The sequence below is a fragment of the Brachyhypopomus gauderio genome, chromosome 14 (assembly GCF_052324685.1).
Source record: "Brachyhypopomus gauderio isolate BG-103 chromosome 14, BGAUD_0.2, whole genome shotgun sequence".
NCBI classification, from domain to species: Eukaryota; Metazoa; Chordata; class Actinopteri; order Gymnotiformes; family Hypopomidae; genus Brachyhypopomus; species Brachyhypopomus gauderio.
Window position 1 is genome coordinate 7,905,564 of NC_135224.1, and position 21,353 is coordinate 7,926,916.

At 46.9% G+C, this 21,353-nt stretch overlaps 1 protein-coding gene across 5 annotated transcripts in view; it reads right to left on the reverse strand.

Annotated features, from left to right (window-relative positions):
- Positions 1 to 267: 267 nt before the first annotated feature.
- The window catches only part of pcdh7b (protocadherin 7b), a 110,153-nt gene continuing 89,067 nt past the window's right edge, over positions 268 to 21,353 (reverse strand). For 2 of the 5 annotated variants that reach the window (XM_076972503.1, XM_076972502.1), the window contains exon 3: positions 268 to 4,843. In XM_076972503.1, coding sequence (XP_076828618.1) covers positions 4,413 to 4,843 — 431 coding nt within the window. In that variant the 3' untranslated portion in view covers positions 268 to 4,412. Of the gene's footprint in view, positions 4,844 to 6,131; positions 6,151 to 21,353 lie in introns of all 5 variants that reach the window. The other 3 variants (XM_076972505.1, XM_076972504.1, XM_076972506.1) reach the window with 3 other exon arrangements.

Below are 21,353 nucleotides of genomic sequence, written 5' to 3' on the forward strand. Positions count from 1 at the left end.
ATAATACACAGGGCACACCCATTAACCTAAATGCTGCACATGTCTTAATGTGCTTTGAAACAGTGTGGCATAGCTGTAATTCAAATTAGATTATGTGAAATTACTGTAGGTTTACGGCAAGTGGCAAATAAACACTGTCTGCGCCTACTTTGACAGACAAGAGTCCCATGATGATAACATTAACAAACGCTGGCGATATTCGATCATAAACGAACTAAATGAGAACTCCGACAGGCGACGCGGAGTACGGAAAGAGCGAGCGACGCCGATACGAATCGTGGATGCTATATTTAAACCAAGTCAGCTTTAATCACATCACAATTCTGAATCTGGTTTTAAAGACGGTGTGAAGTGTGAATGCGTGACTGTTTGCTCGGAGACAGTCCAGGAGCACGAGGCGATGAAGAAGGGACAGCAATGCTAATCACCTCCCCCCGTAATCCCCTCGTGCATCAGGACCACGGGCGGCCGCCAGACAGACACGCCCCCAGCTCACGTGACTCAGCAGGATTTTCTGACAGCTTCGAATAAAAATGTCCCTTGCTGTAGTATGCAGGAAGTTGATAAACACGAAGCCAGCCGCTTTTTTAACGGTATATTTTAATTTCTGCAGAGACAAAAATGACAGGCAATTTATTTACAGAAATATCTGTACAAAAGCAAAAATTAAATTATGTAAAATAGTTCATAAATAGAGGTGGACTTCAGCGTTCAGTACATTTTGCCATGTTCAGCTAAGCTGCGTGCATAGTGACTCCTAATAAAATGATGATTAAAACTGATCGTCAATTCTACATTAACATCCAAGTCGCAGGACAAATAGAGTATGGTTAATATTACAGATCTCTCCACGAAGTGTGAAATGTCTGAAAACGTAACCTAATGGTCCAATGCTGATACAACATGGCCTGTGGCTGCAGGCTTTTGTGATATACACACTGTGCTTACCGCTGTTGACTTGTTTGCGTTCTGCTTTGTTTTGCTGTTAAAGGTCTGAAACCTTTCCTGTCAATGTTGACACAAGCTTATCTGTTTATAATGGATTTTCGAGTGTCATTACATTTAGACTTGTCTTTCCCTCATTCCTGTCATCACAGTCATTACTGCCACTTTCCCTTTCTCGTATCAGCTCAATTTGCTGACTTCTCTCTTTCTTAAACGGCTATTCACTGTTTGTGTGTGTGTATAAGCACCCTGCGTACATGATTTGCCAGCCTGTCTCTTAACTCTCTCCACCTTAGCTGCTAACAAACCCACAGAGCGTCTGAAAGCATTTGTGTTTTGTCCATACCAGACAAACCTGGTTTAACTCTCTTGATGCACACCGAGCTTAACTATTGTGACATGGACTTAACTGATCATTTCAGTGTCCTTAGTATCATGAGTATTATGATCCTTATTATCAACATTATTCTGTATAGAAATAACGGTTTGGTCAAGGAACCATGCTAAATTTGAAATTGAATGATTTATATGCTAGGATATCACCTAAAATGTGTACAGTTATTACGTATTGGTAGACTTGACAACATTTGACTGATCTTACGTAAAGAAGCCACAAGATAAAAGCTTTGTTTTTTTGTTCTTTTAGTCTATCATATAAACTTCACCAGGGGGTGGAGTTTCAGCAGAAAACACTCCTCATCCACTTTAGAAAGCATCTTGGTTTTTATACTAGTCCAAACTGACAACGAGTCATACCAATGACGGTATAAAAAGGCACAGTTGCATATTTTGCATTCACTCTATAGTTTTGTTTCATTTTTTCCCCGTTTTTTTACAGAAGCATTCTAAATATACAGTAAAAAGTGTCACAGTAAGAGATGAGAAAACGCAAAATATGAATAATGCTTCACACAGGGCATCATTACCAGGTTCACATTTCAAAAACAGACAAAACTTTAAATCATGCCATCAGAGTATCATTGTGGATTATGTCATAGGTGTGACGCTGACAAGCAACCTTTCAGTGTATCAGTGATGTTACAGTGAGTTTGTTGTGGAGAGAGAGAGAAAAACAAACAAAACAAAAAATTGGTGAGAAGAAGTAACATTTATCAAACAAACCTTAAACATAGTGTGATAAATAAACCGAAGAATCGTTGAAATATACATGTTTCATTTTCAGCCTCGTCGAACTGATATACTAAGCCGTACTACATGTCTAATGTTTGTTTAGAACAAAAGCAAGCAATGGACCTCCAAGTTCACAGGGTAAGAGGGGGACTTTGTTTGTATGTTTGTTTTTGTTTTTTTGTTTGTTTTTTTTTACATTTTCTTTTTCTTTTTCTCTTTATAGTGAGTGAAGAAGAATCCCTTTAAACGTGCATTAAAAAGTACATATTTCAGTATACAGTTGATAAGCATCAGAGCACTTCTTTTAACGACGAGTAGTACACACAGACTACAGACTCGGTCACTGCGAGGAGCAGGCGGCCCGGTCCAGCTGACGGTTCTCTAACATACAAAAGAGTGGATCCATTGCATCTGGTTACTGTCACCCAGTTTTTAAAGGCAAGATATTTTTGTGCCTCGTAAGTGTACTCGCAGCCTCGAACTAGGTTTACTTTACGGTTCGTGGATGCAGGACTTTGACGTGCATGTGCACGTGTGTGTGTGTGTGTGTGTGTGTGTGTGTGTGTGTGTGTGTGTGTGTGTACTAAAGTGTGTGCACGAGGCTGTGTGTTTCAGTAAGGACATCAGCCGGACATCTCTCCCACTTTCCTCAGCCTGTACACATATACATGTGCAGGACTTTAAAGCCAAACAGGACCAGATCAAAGCTATAATCTCCTCCGTAACCGAGATGTCACGTCATGTTGTTCCCAGGACTTTGGTTTTCATACGGCAACCTTTCGTTGCTCCTGGCCAGCCGCGAGCCAACTGACATCTTTAGTGATTGTACATATCCATTGAGCTGGTAGGTCCTGGTTCCTGTAATGTGTGTATTGGTGTGTACTGGACTGTGTGCGTTGGCTGGCTGAGAACGAGTACTTGTCTGTCCCACAGGTTTATTGCTCAATTTTACACTCATACTAAGAGAATGCTACGCAGGGCCAGCCCAAGCAGGTCACTGGGACCTAGTTACTTTAACCATGTCCCTGCTAGCTGTTTGTTTATCCAACAGGAGATCCTAACAGCCGGTTGGTTCTAATACACTTGCTGTGTATGTGTGTGTGTGTGTGTGTGTGTGTGTGTGTGTGTGTTTGTGTGTGGAACTTGTGTGCCATAGGTCACTAAGGGCTTAAGTTGAAATCTGAGACAACATAGGAAAAGAAGTTGAGTGAAGTTTGTGTCACGTGTCCTTAGAGGAACCTTTTCCAGAGATGAAAGGAAATGACTAGTTATCCATATGTATGGCAAGCCGGCAAGAACAGTCAGCCTCGAAGATTTGGCCAAGTTCTCTCCAAACGCAAGGTTGAACAGAGAGATGGTCAGAAGGGGGCATGGGTGCTAGACAGCTGGGCTAGAAAGCATGTGTTTACAACAATTATGTACAGGTCATCACCCACATGGGAAAGTGTGTATAAATGTGTGTGTGTGTGTGTGTGTGTGTGTGTGTGTGTGTGTACGTGTGTATCCGTAAAGCAGATAGGCACACAGGTAAACTTGCTTCTTGCTGAGTAAGTTCACCGTTTACAGCTTGTATGCCGCACGTTTGCGCCATTTAGAATTTAAGAGATATCTACAGACCCCTTGCAAAGGTTAGTCATTCAAATGTTCTAATATAAGAAACTGTCCCAGCTTCTGTTCCTGCATTATCTATCCATGTCATCACTGATTATGTCATGTTCTTGTCCATGATTGGCCTTTTTTGGTCTCTTGGTGAATGTGATAGGTTGTCCAGTGAAGTTGCCCAATCCTTGGACAGATTGCATACAGATATGATAATTAAGAAAAAAAATAAACCAACCAAAAAAATAATCATTTTCTACAATACTGATCCTCTACAAGGAACAAAAAGCACCAGTCTGGCCTGCCTCCATCCATTAGAAAAAAAGAAAAAAGGTAGAAGAGAAGTCCTATAAAGTCCAAGTGCTTTAAGGGGCTCGATTATGCATGCATGTTTAGGAGGAAGTCTACACAACCAGGCAGCACTTTGGAAAAGTCATAGGGCCCGAAACGCTAGCAGCAAGGTAACACAGTTCACATCCACCAGCATCTCCATCTCTCCACCTCCACCTCTCCCTCCTCCTCCCTCACGTCCACGAGACCTTTCCCCGCGCTTTTACGTCTTCATGTGCTTACAAGATACGGTCCTGCTCGTTTCAAACGCACGTGAGCGTTAGACAGCGGGGGGAGGGGAGCGTCTACGATTGGCGTTGGTACCAGGGGGGGTTCGTTTGGCTGACAGAGTCTGGGCGGACGCGGAGTCCTCGCCGGGCCGGGCCGCGTACCCGCCGCGAGGACGTTCACAGGTACACCTCCCGCCTGAGCGTGCCGCACTGGACGGGCTTGTACTCGCCCGTCGGGGCCAGCGGGATCTCCTCGGCGGGTCGGGACGTCTCCTCGACGCCGGCGAAGCCGGCCGAGCCGAAGGCGCCGTACGTGGAGGAGGAGGAGGAGGAGGAGGCCATCTTCTTGTTGAGGAGGTTGCGGTTTCGGTCACCCAGCAGGTGCGAGGGGTCGCCGTTGGCCACCGCCAGCGCCTCCTGGCTGCTGGGCGGCTCGGCGCCGCCGACCCCGGGCGAGGTCATGAAGGTGGAGAGCTGGGGAGGGGCGGCCTTGGGCCTGCGCTCGGGCGAGGTGCGGACCGGCATCCAGCAGGAGTCGGAGTGGCCGTACTCATCACACTCCCGCGTGCACTTCCCCGTCATGGCTACGTCAGGCAGAGGCCGCGAGTCTGACCACACACACACACACACACAGAAAGAGAGAGAGAGAGGGAGAAAGGGAGGGAGAAACCATTAGCAGAGTTATTTCACCTCTACCAGCTGGGGAATATATCACTTATTGAGACTAAAGGACTGAAGCGTGGTATGAGTCTCATGAAGCTTAAAAGGTTGAATTATTTAAACATATTAAAAGTCCCCAATAATTACATTGACTAAATTTGGCTTAAAATCTAAATAAATTAGTGGGGTTTTCTGCATCATCTAGAATGAACAAAATTGGTCATTCTTTGAACTTCATGTCTAACACATACCACATAACATAAAATGATACACAAACATCAACACTCAAAGTTAAAGGAAAAAGGTGATGGGACTTCTTTGAAAAGAACACCATGCGTCAAAAATGTGGGGGCAAAACAGCAGTTCTGGGGTTTCTCCCTCCAAAGCTAATGACATGGGGCTTCCCCTAAGCCATGTGTATGTAGCTGCTACTTTGTGCGCATGTGTGTGTGTGTGTGTGTGCGCGCACGCGTGTGTGTGTATGTGTGTGTGTGTGTGTGTGTGTGTGTGTGTGTATGCGTGTGTGCGATAGTGTGTTTTTTTCTTTGTCTTTTTTAAAGCTGACTCTCGACAACAGTAATAACTTGCACCATTTAAGTCCCAGTAAGTCAGTTTTTGGCAGTTTTTCTAAATGTAAAAATGGCCATAATCACCCAGTACATTCTGAAGAAGTTCTACTTTATTATGTACTTCAGAAGAAACATCTTTACTTAGCAACTTATCGCATCCAATAATTTGTTTGTAATTCCATGGCAAAAACACGCATTTGTTTTTTTCTTACATTTTCAAAAACTGCAGAAAATTCTCAAAATCCAGAAGATGAGAGTGCATTAAATGCCTCCACTCTACTGAGCAAGAATGAAATATACAGCAAATATAACTGAACCCTGGCAAATGATGTCAAACTGTAGTCTCACAACGACTACAAAAAACTGGCGACGGAAGTGGCTCCGCGCTAAACCAGGCAGAGGGATGAGAGTGGAAAGATGGACCAAATTCCGGTGGGATTTGGACGGGAGACGGAACAGAAGCGTACACACAAGCTTCCCCTGGCGAGGGAAGGCCGGGGCTCCGTGAGCTCTGTTACTCTGAGGTGCCACGGTGCCAAAGCTTTCGTGTTAAAGATGGTCGGTTAATGACCAAATGCGGGGAATGACGCAAGCAAGGGTGAGAGAGCACATCTGTAAGCATGCTGCCTGCCACTGAACAGAAACATTCGATTTAACCAGAGCTTACTTTTATTGTTCTGTTTCTCCTGTAAAGAAAGAATAAAATAGAATCACTGTTTGGTTTCTATACAGTGTTTTGTCTTTGTTAAGAGCAGGACTGCTAAATACGTTAATAGCATACCAAAATAATGATTAATAGTTTCAGATAAGCCTGACGCATACAATATTGCACACACTGATGTGTTTCATATAGGTCATAAAAATTTGCTGGCTGGTGGCGAAAATAAAAAAAGGGCACAAAGAAGACACACACACACACACGCACACAAAAACACCTCGTCAAATCTGGCTAGTAATGTCAAGCTATGCTTCATGGAGAAATGGTTGATGGCTTTGCCACGCTCAGATTTTCCACCGTTGCATGTAGCACAAAAACACAAATTAAATGCATGTTTGCATTACGTATGGGCTTAAAAAAAAAAAAAAGAAGAAGCACACAACATGTCAAATCTATGTAGCGCTAATCACAGGCCGGATAGCTGTTATGAGCTGAACCCTGTGAATCCCTTTGCTCTCTCGCTAACAAATCCCTGCGCAGGTCCTGTCCTACATTAACCTCCGCTACCTCTGAACATGTTCATCTGACCTCAGAGCCTGCCAGCCAAGAACTTCGGCCCCTCCATCCCAGCGGTTGCCGCTAGTTTGCCGCTAGCACGCTCCCTCGCGAGATCCCATTAGCTGGGCGATTTGTTATGGGTTGAGTTGGGTTGAGGTTAGCCTGTGTGGCTGCGCGGTGAGTAAATGAAGGCTAGCAAGGCTAGTTCTGAGACAAACAGCACTGTTGCTGGGCAGGTGACAGGGCTGGGCGCTAGCTCCGTGCGCTAGCTCTATGCGCTAGCTACAGGCGTGGCGTGGTGGGCGTAGCATGGCGGGCGTGGGGTGGGCACTAAGCCCGGTCAGGCCCTGGCATGGGCTCAGTCCTGCTAAGCTAGCTCCACTGTCCTAATCACGCCGATCAGTGTGGGCGGATCGAAAGAGGCTCGGCGGAAAGCCGGTGTCCCACGCCATAAACGCGGCGTGCCGTTTGTGTGTGTTAGAAGACACACGCCTAACACTTGGCCTTAACAAATGGCGAGATTTTTGCAAACTGTGCAACAGTGCTGTAAGATAATAAGCCTCAATAAAATGTGCATCACAGTGGGACATCGCTACGGTGACAGCGAATTTAGTCCAGCGTGGTGAGCAGGACAGCAGAAATAAGATCTCCGTTTTTCTACTGCTGCTTGACACTTTTCTGTCTGGTCTATAATGACCATCTGAATGAGGGCCTGTCTGTACTATTCCTTTCACACTCTCTCATTCTATCGCTCCTACTTCCTCCATTGCTTTGTCTGTTTCGTTCTTATTCCTTGCACTTTCTCTCTCTTTTCTCTCTTCCTTGCTTTCTCTTACTCACTCTCAGCAAATGCACTCCTGCACCCGATTTCTCTCCTACAATTATGTCATCAGGGCCTTGCTGTCGTTCTCACACTGTATCCAGCATGCTCTCCGGGGGCGCCTGGTCTTACCGGGCTGCTGGCCACTGTGTAAAGTCAGGGTTTGCCTGATGACCACATCACCTCAATCACTACACCCGACCACCTCAGCGTCCCTGCTGTGACCCTCAACAGCAGTTCTCTCTCTCTCTCTCTCTCTGTCTCTCTCTCTCTTGCCGTCACTTCACCTCGACCTCTCATCTCTACTCCCACCACCCAGGGCTCCTCTGTTCACCTTTCATCTAGCTCTCACAGTGGCTCGATGGGCTCCCACATTTTGCCCCCCCTGTAGTTGTGGCATACAGCAGGACAGACACAAGAACACCACATCTGTGGTTCTCGGAGCGGCGCGATCGATTTCAGCACGGATAAGGAGAGTCATTTGGTTTCACCGATCAAAAACAGATGAGGCCAAAATATTAATTTCTCTTTTACATTCAAATGAGCAGCCTGTACACTGCAACAGGCCCATCTGGCCTTATTCAGACCTGTGGAAAGTGGAGACAGATTTGAGCGATCAGACCATAATGCATCAGCAATTTCGGCCAAGGTGCTGTCGTGCTCTTGCTAAGGGAGACTTTGTCCTACTCACTGTGTTCTAGTGTCCTCACTCTTTTAACAGAGGAGACAGACACTCTGGTTCTCTATAACCTTGCCCTAACTGGACTCCATTATTAACAGTTTATTTTCTTAATATTAAGTGACATTTTTACCTAGCAATCTACAAAAGGTACAGGACACGAGACCATTTCATTATAGACACGAGTCAGTCCCAGGCCATGGTGAAGCATGTCATTGTAATTTTCACAGTCTCTGTCTCCCATCTAATTACCTGTGTAACTGAGGGCATTTAAGGCACCAGTCACTTACGTGGCATAAACTTAAACTAATCCAATATAGTCTACGTGTGTTAGATCTGCTCAAACATGCACTGAGGCTAATTAAATCACTAGTTGCCAAGCTCTCACTGTAAATGTGCCCTTTCTTATAAATGGAGCAAAATAGATGAATAGGGCCTGCTGTCAAAATAGGAGCAGGCTGATTAGTGTTGTAGCGTATACAGCAGGAAGGTAACTCAGTTCTCCTCGTGCAACACCATTGTTACACACACAAACAGAGTTAAAGGTCACCGAGTTGAGCAACACACACACACACACACACACAACCTCCCCGCCTCAAGGTTTAACACCTTTTCTTCTTGGGGTCTTCAAATCCCGCGGACCCCATATTCCGACCCCAGGCCACCATTCAGACTACAGGCCCACAGCAGACAGGGCTCGGTGGTGCAGGACAACAGTGCCACCACAGGACAACATCGCCACAGCAACGCCCCCTCCACACGTGGCAGGTCACTGTGAGCTGGGCCTACAAGACACTAGCAGTTCACTGGCACACTAACTGCTGGGCGGGGGCGGTGTGTGTGTGTGTGTGTGTGTGTGTTTTTGGGGGGGGGGGGGGGGGGGGGGGTAATGACATCTATCTCTTTTTGAATGCCAAGGGAAGGGGCAGGAAGCTCAGGGCCGGTGGAAGAGATACCCTCGAGCTATTCTGCGCCATAATTACATACAAACAAAAGTGGAATCTTGGGTACAGTGCATCCCCTGCTGTGGCGAGACTGGTGATGGAGTACTGGAGGGCTTTACAGGGGCCACACACCCCAGTGATTGACAGTGAGATGTGGAGCGTGTCAGTGTGTGTGGTTGTGTTATGAGGATCAGATTTTTGCCTGCTGGGAACTGTTGGTCTGCATAGTCCAGGGTTTTGGTCACTATTTTCTTCATGGGGGCCCAGCTACAATTCTCTCATGGATGGAAAACTCCCAGAGAGAGAGAGAGAGAGAGAGAGAGAGATATTGTTCCTCATCTACATACACACACACACACTCCTACGACATATCTCCTATTCCTCCTTCTAAGCTAAAAAGAAACTGACAGACTTGGATGGTTTCACCTGGCAGCCAAAGAGCTCCACTTTCACATGCTCCTCGCCTGGTGCTTCACAATAAGCAGCTCTTGGGACCTGCGTCTGCTCCTTCTCCCCCTCTCTTCCTGGGCCTTTCTGTCCCTCTCCTATTCTAACGCACATCACACTCTCTTTCTGACTGGCCTAAAACTCTCTTTCAGTTCATTAACTTGCCTGAGTCTCGACACTTCACGTGTTTCCAATTTCCACCAGCACAAGACAAGAGACCCGCACTGGTGAATAATAATAAAAAAAAAAACACTGGGACTCTTCAGAAGCACCTTTGAGCTGGCGATGGAGCTACAGGAATAAAGACCCAAGTTGTTCTTAAGAACTAAAATCGTGAGAAGACATGGGTTTAATGTGGACCACATGCAGGGTTCGGTGTGTGGAGCAGTGATATTTACTGGATCTTTTAATGTAGAGACCTCAGACAAGGTCGTGTGATAAGAAGATGAGAGGAAGGGAAAGGAGAGAGTCTTGCTCTTGTCTTTACATCGAGGGCTTTGATTGGCTCGTAGCGTGTGTGGTTAATGGACTCGTTACTTGCCCCGACGATCTCCGGCTCAGCCGGGGAGCATTAAACAAACACCAGTACCACCAGACATCTGCTAGCTCATGTAAACGTAAAGCTCCCCTGCTAAAGTCCTGTGGGTGAATGCTGCCCTGCGAGGATGTTTCTCATAGGGGGTGGTTATTCTGTCATAGCACTGAATGTGGTTCCATCGTGGTGGTGGTCGAGGTTCCGGTGTGTTTCCGACATGTCGGTGCTGAACTGGTTTGTTTTATTGGCTTCAGCATCCAGCCACATTCGCCCTCCCATAACCACGGCAGTGCACAAGCGTACGCCCAGGGCCCATGAGGTCACTGCAAGCGCGCGGACACAGAGATGATCCTCACGCTTATCCTCACGTCTCATTTCTATTCCTCACGTATCGTGAAAACGCATCTCAGTATAATATTTTAGACATAGTCGGGGCTTGTTCCCTACCAATGCATAATGCTTGATGACTAATATTTAATATGATAAAAGCCCTAACAAGCGATTTAGGGCTTGAGATTGTTTGTGTGCAATAATATCAGCAGCAGCTCTCTGAATGGAACATATTCGATGACAAAAACGCTGCATATCCTTGGAGCTGCTAAATAGGTAGAGATGGCCCTTTAGGATGGGGAGCACTTCTCTGGGAAATAATTAGCGTATGGTTAGACCACTCCAACTGTGATTAATTGGGGAGAGATTAACTAGCATAATTTCATTCCAGTGACAACGTGGCTGCCAATTACCTAATGCGACACACACACACACACGCACGCACACACACATACACACACACACCCACACACACACATACACACACACCCTCTCAATTCACCATTTTCCGTATTCTCTTGGTTTCCTTTCTGACACTTGATCTCATAACTCTGGGGCTCACCTTGCATCCTATCTCACCCATGCATCATAAATCCTGCAGTCATCTCCATACATTCATCTCCATACAGTCATCTCCATACATTAATCTCCATACAGTCATCTCCATACGGGCATCTCCATACGGGCATCTCCATACGGGCATCTCCATATGGGCATCTCCATACAGTCATCACCATACAGTTATCTTCATACACTACAGCTTGGACCCGTCAAACAAGAGCAGCACTTTATTCTTCTTGTGCCTTCTGAGAAGCACCCCCCCATAACCCCTCCCTCCTCTTCACCCCCTGCCATTATTGTTACAGTGTTAAAATCTAAGCCACAAAAATGAGTCTAACCTGAAAGGAACATGCCATTGAGAAACATCAAATGTGGAGCTTAAAGCTAACGCCTTTCCCCACACGTTTGTGGAAAAAAAACGAAAGTATTATTCATAGCAGGTAGCAACACTTCCATTTCACAGATTACGTGTCAGTAGTTGGGTGAGAGGAGTGTGATGCGTTCAGAAAGCAGACATAGTGAAACACGCAACATGTGTGTACAAAAACCATGCTGAAGCACCGATGGACTTTCTGCTGAGAAAGGTTCAAATCTCCTGTGTATGTGTGTGTGTGTGTGTGTGTGTGTGTGTGTTTGTTTTTTCTCCCTCACTGTTGGTCTTTAGACTGCGTTTCATTGGCTCAGAGCTGGTCGTCTTATCGCGAGCTCCCAGACGCACACACACAATAGCCTATTTTACACCATTAAATGCGTATTTGTCAAAATACAATTTCAATTAAACCCCGCAAACCTGCCGGTTTGTGCTTTGCTCCACTTACGACTGAGCCCCTCGAAGAAAGGAGAAGAGAAAAAGTCCTGAATAACTCTATCTCTATAGAAACATATATAAGGGAATAGGGCACCAGATTGTTTGAATCATACAATGAAGTCTGGCTGATTTGCTGAATTCCAAAATCCAACAGTTGCTTTCACTGGAATTCAGCACTCAAGTGTGCAGTCACAGCTACTACACCAAGTGCTGTTTATATGCAATAGCATTTTGGAAAGATGTGGTCATTACCAGACAATATGACACTGCAATACGCCTAGGAAGCTAACTGACCAATTAACAACAAAGGCCCTATAAAACAAAAAGCATCATGTTGTTTAGTCATAGTCATGAAAGCCATCACATTCTCTCCATATTCTTTCATTCCACCGGCGCTTCGGGTCGTGACGTTCTGGCGATGAGCCGCGCGATTTTCCTGGGGTGTCTGAACCAGTGTACTCCTGGTCACTCCCCCCCCAGTCTCCGCACGCGCTGCTAGCGTCTGCGGCACACGTGTTAAGAACCCTGGGTGTTTTCCCGACGAAGAGTATTCGATGAGTCACCGCGTTTAATTCCCAGCATGCCGAGGGGTGTGAGAGGCTAATTAAGTTAACCGGAGGGAGAGAGGGTCTCGCGGGCTGCTCGAGATCCCAGACTATGTTGGCCCTCGAGGGCCTGCTGAAATTGAGCTAGAACCTTGTGAAAATTAGTGCGGCTCGTATTTCCTGAGGATTAAGGCCTGAGGCTGGATCCAGCCTCCTCACACTCCTCTGTCTTGCACCTCATCAAAGTCTAGTGAACTTTTAAAGAGAGTTCTTAGCTCTGCTTGGCTCCTTCCAGGAGACTGCCACCCCCATCTTTAAAACCAGGTAAACTGGGCTATGATATACAAAGAGCTCAGTCTGAATAGCCCATCTGTACTGGGGTTTTTTATTAAATTTTCAAAGGTGCGATTAAACAGATGGGCTGCAACTGAGGGCAAGCGTACAGCACCCCTGCACCAGCAGAAGGCAGCCACCATTTTACCCTGCTGTTGCTGTTCTAGTTGTGTGAATATGGGGGCAGATCATTTTAACTGCACTCACAGGCCAATCAACTATCATGCTGTAGTTAAAAAAAACAAAACATTAAAAGCTTTGTGCATTTGAATCGCTGCTTTCTTTGTGCAAGGTGTTTTACTTAGACATAACCAAAGATATGCCACATGAAAGGTACTTACCAATTTCATTTTAAAGTGATAAAGATAGTTTCATTCAGTTCCGATGGTACGCCATCTGAAGAACTGGATTCATGTGTGTGGAATGTGTCCTGATGACGAGGTGTGACATGTAGCAGACAGACAGTTGCCTGCTAAAGTGGGTGCTACACGACAGCTATTTTCGCTTTCTCACAGCGTATGCAAACTCTTCAGCTTTGACTTAAAAGACTCATAATGGGATTGTGTGGGGTAAAACACTGCCCAGGCCTGGATTAAAGGTACTGAGAACGTCCAGACTTCCTGCACTTTGTGTTCCCGGCCTCAAAATCTCTTTCAGAGATTTCAAGTCCAGAGCTTGACCTTGACCTGAAGCATGCAAAACAAAATGGGGACTGCGCTGACCACGGACCTCCAAGTCTCGGGTGAGGAGTGCGTTCGGATCAGCCTCTGCTCGCAGGGCAGCTGCGGGTTGTGCTGTGTTATCAGAACCGAGGGCCCACGTGGCGGGGTCCCTCCTTCGCGAGCAGCCGGCGCTAAATCAAGGCCCGGTCCACGGTACACTGTCGGCCCGCTCTCTTGGGCTGGAACTAAACAATCAATAGCCTCTTTACCTCACCTAGAGACACGACACGGGGGAGGGCGGGGAGACACCAAACACCGAGACCTCTGCTTCGATGTGGGACAGGGTGTATGTGTGTGTGTGTGTGTGTGTGTGTGACCAGAACGTGTGCAGTAAAGCAGTTTTGCGCGTGTGTGTATGTGCGTGTAGATGTGCATGAAGGTGCAGATATGTTCCTGCATCCGTATAAATAAGCCCAGATCAGAGTGAGCGCTTGCACCCCAACTGTCTGCGCAAGTGTGGGCTTGCAAGAGCACGCACCATTTCCAACGTTGGCACTCTCGAACCGCGAGGATGCGAGCGTGTGCACGATGGTGTGTGTATGGGCGTGCGCACGTGTCACTAAGTGTTTCTGTGGTTTTCACACCTTGCTGTAAATGTTTCACATGTCGTGCTCAAAGTTAGACTCATTCTTCCAAACAAAACCCTCAAATCCTCCATCCACCCACACACAAACGTCCTAACCTCCTGTGCATCTGTATGGAGTCGCTCCATGTTATCCGTCCATGTTGCGCACTGGTTGTAAATAGTTCATGTTTTCAATGTTGCGTCTTCTCCCCCCACCATGAGCCTGCTAGAACAGTAACGTGGCATTTTAATCACGGCCTCCTCCAGCTCCGCGTCCCGCTAGCGAAGCCCACAGACCGAACGCCAGCGCCGGATGCATTATCAAACGCCGCCGGACGGTGGCTTGCCGCTCGGAGCCTGGCTCTCCGGAGAGAAGGGGGGGCGCTTTAGTAAATGCGGTTTCACACGGGGCTCACGCCAGCGTCTCGGCTGCGATCGAAGTGGTGCTCCACTCACGATTCCACTTGACAAAGAGATTCAATTAAATCCGACCCTCTCGCCCCCCAAAAAACAAACAGGAGGAGGGGAAGAGGAGGAAAGAGGAAGAGGAGGAGGAGAGAGGAAGATTAAGAGGAAGAGGAGGAGAGAGAGAGAGGAAGAGGGTTTATTTGCAGCCCTTGTCTTGTCCCTTCGCCTACAGCAGTAGCAGAATAAACGTGAGAAAAGGCATCCTTGTTTTACGTTTTTCCTTTCCGACCAGAAAAGTCCTCCTTCCTTACGCAAATGTTGCATTCGCACTCTCCCCACATCTACAGCTACTGTACCTCTCTGCTTCAATCCATTTAACATGCCTTAACTGCAAATGCAGCACAACTCTAAGTGCCACTAGGCTGCCAGGGCCTTTTGAAATAGCCTCGAAATGGGATTGGTTATCTAATGTGTTTGAAAGTCTCTCGGCCGCTGGCTCTCTCTCTCCCAACAGATTGATTTTTGACCCTCCCCCTATTGCGAGCACACTGCTGCCTCTAAAGCTGATGGCTTGTGGGAAATATTTATCCACATTGATCGAAGGGACTGATGAGTGTGTTATGAACGCTGCAGTTCAAACAGTTTGGGTCCCTCAAACGTCTCTAAATACCAATCAGCTATGGGCGGCCTGGGAGTCAAAATGGAGGACGCGCGGTGAGACGCCCCCTTCCGGGACGCTCCAGCAGGGCGGCGAACGCGTGCCGGATTACCGCGTCCGGCGTTCTCGGCCAACGCGCGATTACACAGATCTGCTGAGCTCACGGTACGTGGCAACGCGGAAATGGTGAGCTGCGCTGAAATGCACTGCGTAATCTCTCCAGAAGAGTAGTGTAGCCTGTCAGGTGTGTCGTCTGAGACAAACAAAGAGAAAAACAACACGGAGAGAGAGGAGGACTGAGCCATCCCGCTCCGTTCGGCCGGCCGGTGGGTTTGGAGCGCCCGAGAGCGGGACAATGCGGCGCTAAGAGTACGTCGGGCCGCCGATAATGCTCCCTGCTGCCGTTTCATTAAAAATTCAACATTTTACAGGATATTTTCTGCATCAAACTTTCATGCGGTCTCGCGTGCCCTGCCTTTTGCGTGCCGCGCGGGTGATGAATGGGCTGAAAGCGGTCCAACCTTCGGCGTGCCATCTCCACTACAGACAAGCAGCACACACAGAAGTGCTGACAGACAGGGCTCAGCTGAAAATGCCACGCTCAAAGAGAGACGCGCCAGGGGTTAAGGAGGTGCGCGTTTGACTCACGCTTGACATACCTGCAGCATGAGAAATCACCAGGGAGACCTTAACAGTAGGATTCTACTTCAGATATAATATCTTTTATTCTATCCTTCTTTCTTACGGCGGTTCCCTTATAAACACACACACACACACACACACATACATACACGTGCAGGTGCACTGTTGATTTAAGCATTCTGATCCCCACCGCCATGCTTCTTTAAATCGCAGGCAGAGCGACAAAAAAGTCAACAAAGTCGATCGCCTCTGCGCAGTAAAACCATCCCAGAGTTCCCACTCACTCCACTGGATAAAGCAAGGTCATATGCAAATCTGTCCCCTCCCACTGCTCCGCCTGTCACATCAGCATAATAAATAACAGCAAAAAGTGCTGGATGAATTCACAACGGCCCAGCATTCTGAAGGCTAGCCTGGCCCAAGGCATTCTGGGGAGGAAGAGGTGGCTTTAGTCCCGTCATAGGGGGGCAGGGCCAGCGGGACATTTGTGTGACGTCCCGTCAGTAGTAGCAGGATGATGTAAGTATGCAGTGCTGTAGCCGTTTCACTGCAGTTTCTCTGAAGATTGATTAATATGCTGATTAGTATGAAGATTATGCTGATTAATTGACTGCTGCAGTTTATCAGTTCTTTAAGCACAAGTTTATCTTTAACATTTCATGTTTTTTAATCTTGCACAAAGTTCTTTTAAGTAAAAAATAATTCATTACAATAAGTTTTGGGCTATTGATGACACTGATTAGTTGGTGAGGTTGTACAATCAACAGAATCTGACAACGGCTTATTACAGCCGTCATTGGTGCAAGGTTAAATGCGTAGGCATAGTGCTATGGAAGACATACTTGAAATGTGAGAATTTTTTTCAGGCCGACCCTCAAATAACTTAAAACTTATTTTGACAATTTACTGTGCTGACTCCTTTGTATAAAAGTCAGTACGCAGAAAGCCGTCGTGAGCATTCTATTACAATGTGCAACATTTCTCTTTTTTTGTCGGAGAACAAAAGACGTTGTGCAACCTGGGATTGAATGCCACCCGTATCAGAAATGCCCCAATTATGTTGCCATATCTTCAGCATTGCATTATTTCCTATCAATAATAATACCTATTTTTTAAGACAGAGAGAACAGCATCTGTAAAACGACACACAAAAGCCTAGCGTCTCGTATTATATCAAGCGATAGATTTCAATACAGCGGAAGAACCTTGTGAAAATATAATAGGGTGTATATTTCCCTCCTTATTCACTGCACAGTGGGCAGCACACGCAAAGCTTTCGAGAGGTAGGTGACGTCTGAAAGAGCCAGACGAGAGCCGTAGCTCCGTGATACCGCCTACAGCCCGGTCCGCTGGGCCAAACAGAAGGAGGCCACCCGAGATTGAAGCTCGTAGGTCCGGTTTTCGTCTGACGTCTCTGTTCTGAGTTCGTCTTGCGGCCGGTCACAGGTTCTGGGCCAGAGCAGTCAGAAGTTTCCAGGCATGGCAGCCTGGTGAACGGCACTGCCCGCCGGGCCATTGCGGGGCGCATGGCACAGCCCCCCAGGCTGGGGTGCGGCGCATGGCGTTCATACTTGGCTAGCTCTGTCTTCTGGTCTGTCGCCTTCGCTGACATTTACAACCCAGGCTGAACCGCCGGTGTAGGAACCCTCCAGGCCATGACAGTGTGTGGATTTGGGACAAGCCTATCTTGGTCGCTCCCCCGAAAGCACACACTAAACTCCCACATGCGTGACCAGATGCGAAGTGGGAGCCAGTGTTTAAGAATGTCCTGCGCTACTGAACCAAGCAAGACTCATTCCGTCACCGGACTTGCAGGACACTTGTAAGGGAGGGGGGGCGCACACACACACACACACACACACACACACACACACTCCTTACTTCCTTGTTGCCTTCTGTCCCTTCTCCTGGTTGCACGTGTTGGGCTGATTTTGCTTCTTTCCCAGTTGATGCAGTGCAAAATTCTGGGTGCAGGTCACACTTACCTGACCCATGTGTCCAAACATTTTCAGAATAACATGGGAGACACTATTAATGGGCTAGAAGGACACAGAGCCCAGTCCTCCACAGAAGACTCTAAAACCCATTAAGTAGGGAGAGGCATTTTAACTTAATTCCAGCCTCGCATCGGCAATGAGAGCAGAGTAACAAGCAGACAAGGCTCACAAGAATGCTAATAGCCTTAGCGCAAAGACAAAAGGCAAAGTAGCAGAGGGCCTTGGAAGAAAGGAAAAAAAAATGAACACATCGCGATGCTTTCTTTTACATCTGTCTTAAATTACCACTTAATTTCGCTTCTGCACTTCAGAATCTTCATTTCATCTCGTCCGCGCGTAGAAAAAAAGAGAAGCGGACGCAGGGCTGGATAAATGCGTGCCGATCCCTCGGGGGCTAAGGCTAATCCATTGTGCGGCGTGAGGATCTAGTGGTGTGGGGCACACGCGTTAAAGGGGCGTGCGACGTGGGTGCATTAGCATTATTAAAGGGATGATGAAAAGTGACTCCGTAGCCTGCCACCGATGATTCACTCGGCTGCTTCCAACAGAGTGGACCGACAGTGACTGGATAGAGGCCGCGTGATTTGGCGTCTGACGTGATCTCGGAGCTTAGGAAATAGCGTGCACGGGGAGGAGTAGGCTATTTGCCATCCCTAATGTTATCTTGCATAAATACACACATTAGACGCATATGATTTTTCAAGCCGCATCAAATATTAATGGAGGAGAGATGCAAGTACTGGTTCGTTATAACAATTTTTTTTCTTGTGTTGGAGAAATAAAGAGTATTCAACATTGCAGCTGCTGACTGGATAAAAAAGTGAGAAAAGATTGAGAGAGAGAGAGAGAGAGAGAGATGGAGAGTGTGTGTGTGTCTGTGCGTATGCATGTGAGAGCGTGCAAGGATGTGTGTGTGTGTGTGTGTGTGTGTGTGTGTGTGTGTGTGTGTGTGTGTGCGTCAGAGAGAAAGGGAGAAGAAAAGAGAAGCATGACCCAGAAAGGGATTTTCATTTCTTTACTGTCTCAATAGAACAAGTTCGACTGAAACTTATCTCACTGGGTTCTTCTCTGTCTCTGTTTCAATAAAACATAGCTACAATATCCAGTGGTGAGTTACTTTCAAAATTCAGTAATTACACATTACTTTTTAGTTAAGGTGAGGTATGCTATACTGGTTCTATATTACTTTCACAAACTCCTTACAAAGCACACGACGAGGAATTATACAAATTGAAGAGAGTAGGCTAAATCGAATATATAAGATTGCTGTAATAATGTTATTGCCTTTAGAATGCTGTTTTAGCAGTCTAAACGCAGTCCATTTAAACGTCTCAGTGGCGCCCCTGGTGGTGCACAGTGGCCATTTGAAAGAATCAAATACATGTTTAGTATGCCACGGGCAAACTGTAGTGTTCTTAGTGTACATTAATGCATTAGAACCTTTGCACTTTTTCAGACACCTACATCATATGTAGTACAGAGCTGCATTAGTACTTTGGGAGAGTAATGCATTATACTGATTGTTACAGTTATGGCTTATTATTGCTCTAAAAGCCGATTGCAAACAGGCTTCTTTCAGCTCTAGAACTGATCTGACAATAGTATTTTTTTTTTATTAAAGTACTGTAGTAAATATCGAAAAGAGCACATTTTTCAAGCTGTGTGCTCCCGCGCACTGGTCACTCTCACTATGATGGACAGCTGTAATTGGTTGGTTGCGAGCGGCCATCTTGCTCTGGAGAGCGGCAATTATTTACTCTCACTTTAAACTATGGGCTGTGGGCGAATCTCATACTGGCTGACGATTACTAACAACGCGCGGGCAACACTAACCGCACTGTACTGCTGTTTTAAGTGAGTCACGCGGTGTATGACAAAATATAAAATTCAAGAATTAAGCTGCCCTGCGGAATTTAACCGCTGCAGTGCCGCAAGCGTTTCGACTCATCAGCGTGGTACTAACACCACGCTGGGTCTGAGCATGCCATGTTAATGCTTTTTTTTGGGGGGGTGCTCTAATCACGTATAATCGCGTGTATTCAAAGCCGGAGCTAAACGATATGCGGTATGCATTTTATCCCCTGGCCATGCTTACTTGGTAATGGGTCCTCCTGAACAGGAGCGGTAGCGGGAGGATGAAACAGACCGTCCTCGAGCAGAGCGCTATTAGCGGAGGAAGCCTTTTCCGCTCGCGGTGCCTGAAAGGCGCGGTGGCGGACGGCGAAGCCCACCTAGCCGGCATTAATATTGGAAAAGGCAGACATTTCCTGCGCACATCAGGTGGAGATTTATTGACGGCTTTGCGCCGTAGACGTGGCAGGTAGGCACTTATCAAAGAGAGCACCCGTGCATCTCGCCCTGTGTTGCACGTAGGTTGGAGGAAACGTTTCTTAGGGTTGGCTCAATGCCGTGTGTAGGTTTGCAGATGGCACGGCCCTAAAATTAGAAGCGGCATCATAACCAAGGAACCTGTAATTCCATATATTTATACACTCGTTTATGGCTGATATTCTTCTTTTGACAATCCCCGATTTGCAGGTCTGCGTTTAGAGGAATGACAACTTATCAAGACATTAAATGGTGAGTGGTATATCAGCCTGGCACTTAACTCTGCCTGTGGATCCACCAGGTCTGATGTCAAAGGTAAAAAAAAATTAAAAACCTTTGTGACTCACATATCCAGTGTCAATTTTAGGACGACCACCTCCCCTATCCCTAAGTAAACGAGTAACCTTCAGTGTTTGCCGTAAAAAAAGGCATGGAGAAGAGTGAAAGGCTGTTCTCACCGACCCCGTGTTTACTAAGGGATATAGGCCCAGTCAGGCCTGCGGGCGCCCCCGCGGAGGTTAATGGAAAAGAGCCGCCTCCATAAATATGCCACATTAGCCGCCGCTCGGCGCGCCCACCCTCCGACTCAACGCGGATAAATCCCGTCACCTCAGCCTCCAGGGCCCAGCCGCGGCCGTCTGTCAAACGCGTCTCGCTGCACGCGAGCGCCCGCAAAAAACAGGGGCCGCAAGGGCCAGCGCGCGTGGCTTTGAGAGACGAGCTTGTTTTTCGCATTCAATCAATGAAATTAAGCCTGGCTTTCTGTCTGTGTTTGCGTCTGCATTTTAAGTGATAGCAACAGCTGACAACAGCAGTCTGGGCTGGAGGTGGGGATTCAGATTGGAGTGCTACATTATCAAATGAAGCTTGGGTGAGCTTACAAAAACGTGCTTATAATCTCTCCTCGGTTGGCTCAGTGTAGGTGAATGCAGACTCTTTGTTTCATTCAAACATCCGCCCACACCAACAACCACGCAACCACACAACCCCCAACCCGGTCACCCCCTCCCTGAACACACACTCTGCTCCTTTTGTGCCCAAAGCCTCTTCCAGAACTCTTAAAATTCTGGTGGGAGAAAATAATCTGTACAATAGCAAATTGGCTTTCAATTGCGGCTCAATGTGGCTTAATTGTATTACACCCTGAGAAAGAGATTAGCCCTTAAATCTGACCAGAATAATAACAACCTAACAGGGGCTAGCAGGTCTGATGGCCAGGTGTGGCTTCACTTGTACACGCAATAACAGGTTACACATTCCCTTGCACCACGGTGCAGTAGAGGACTGTGGTCACTAATGTGCTGAAGTTTGCAAATCCGAAATGTTCTCCAGTTCATTGTTTTTTGACCAA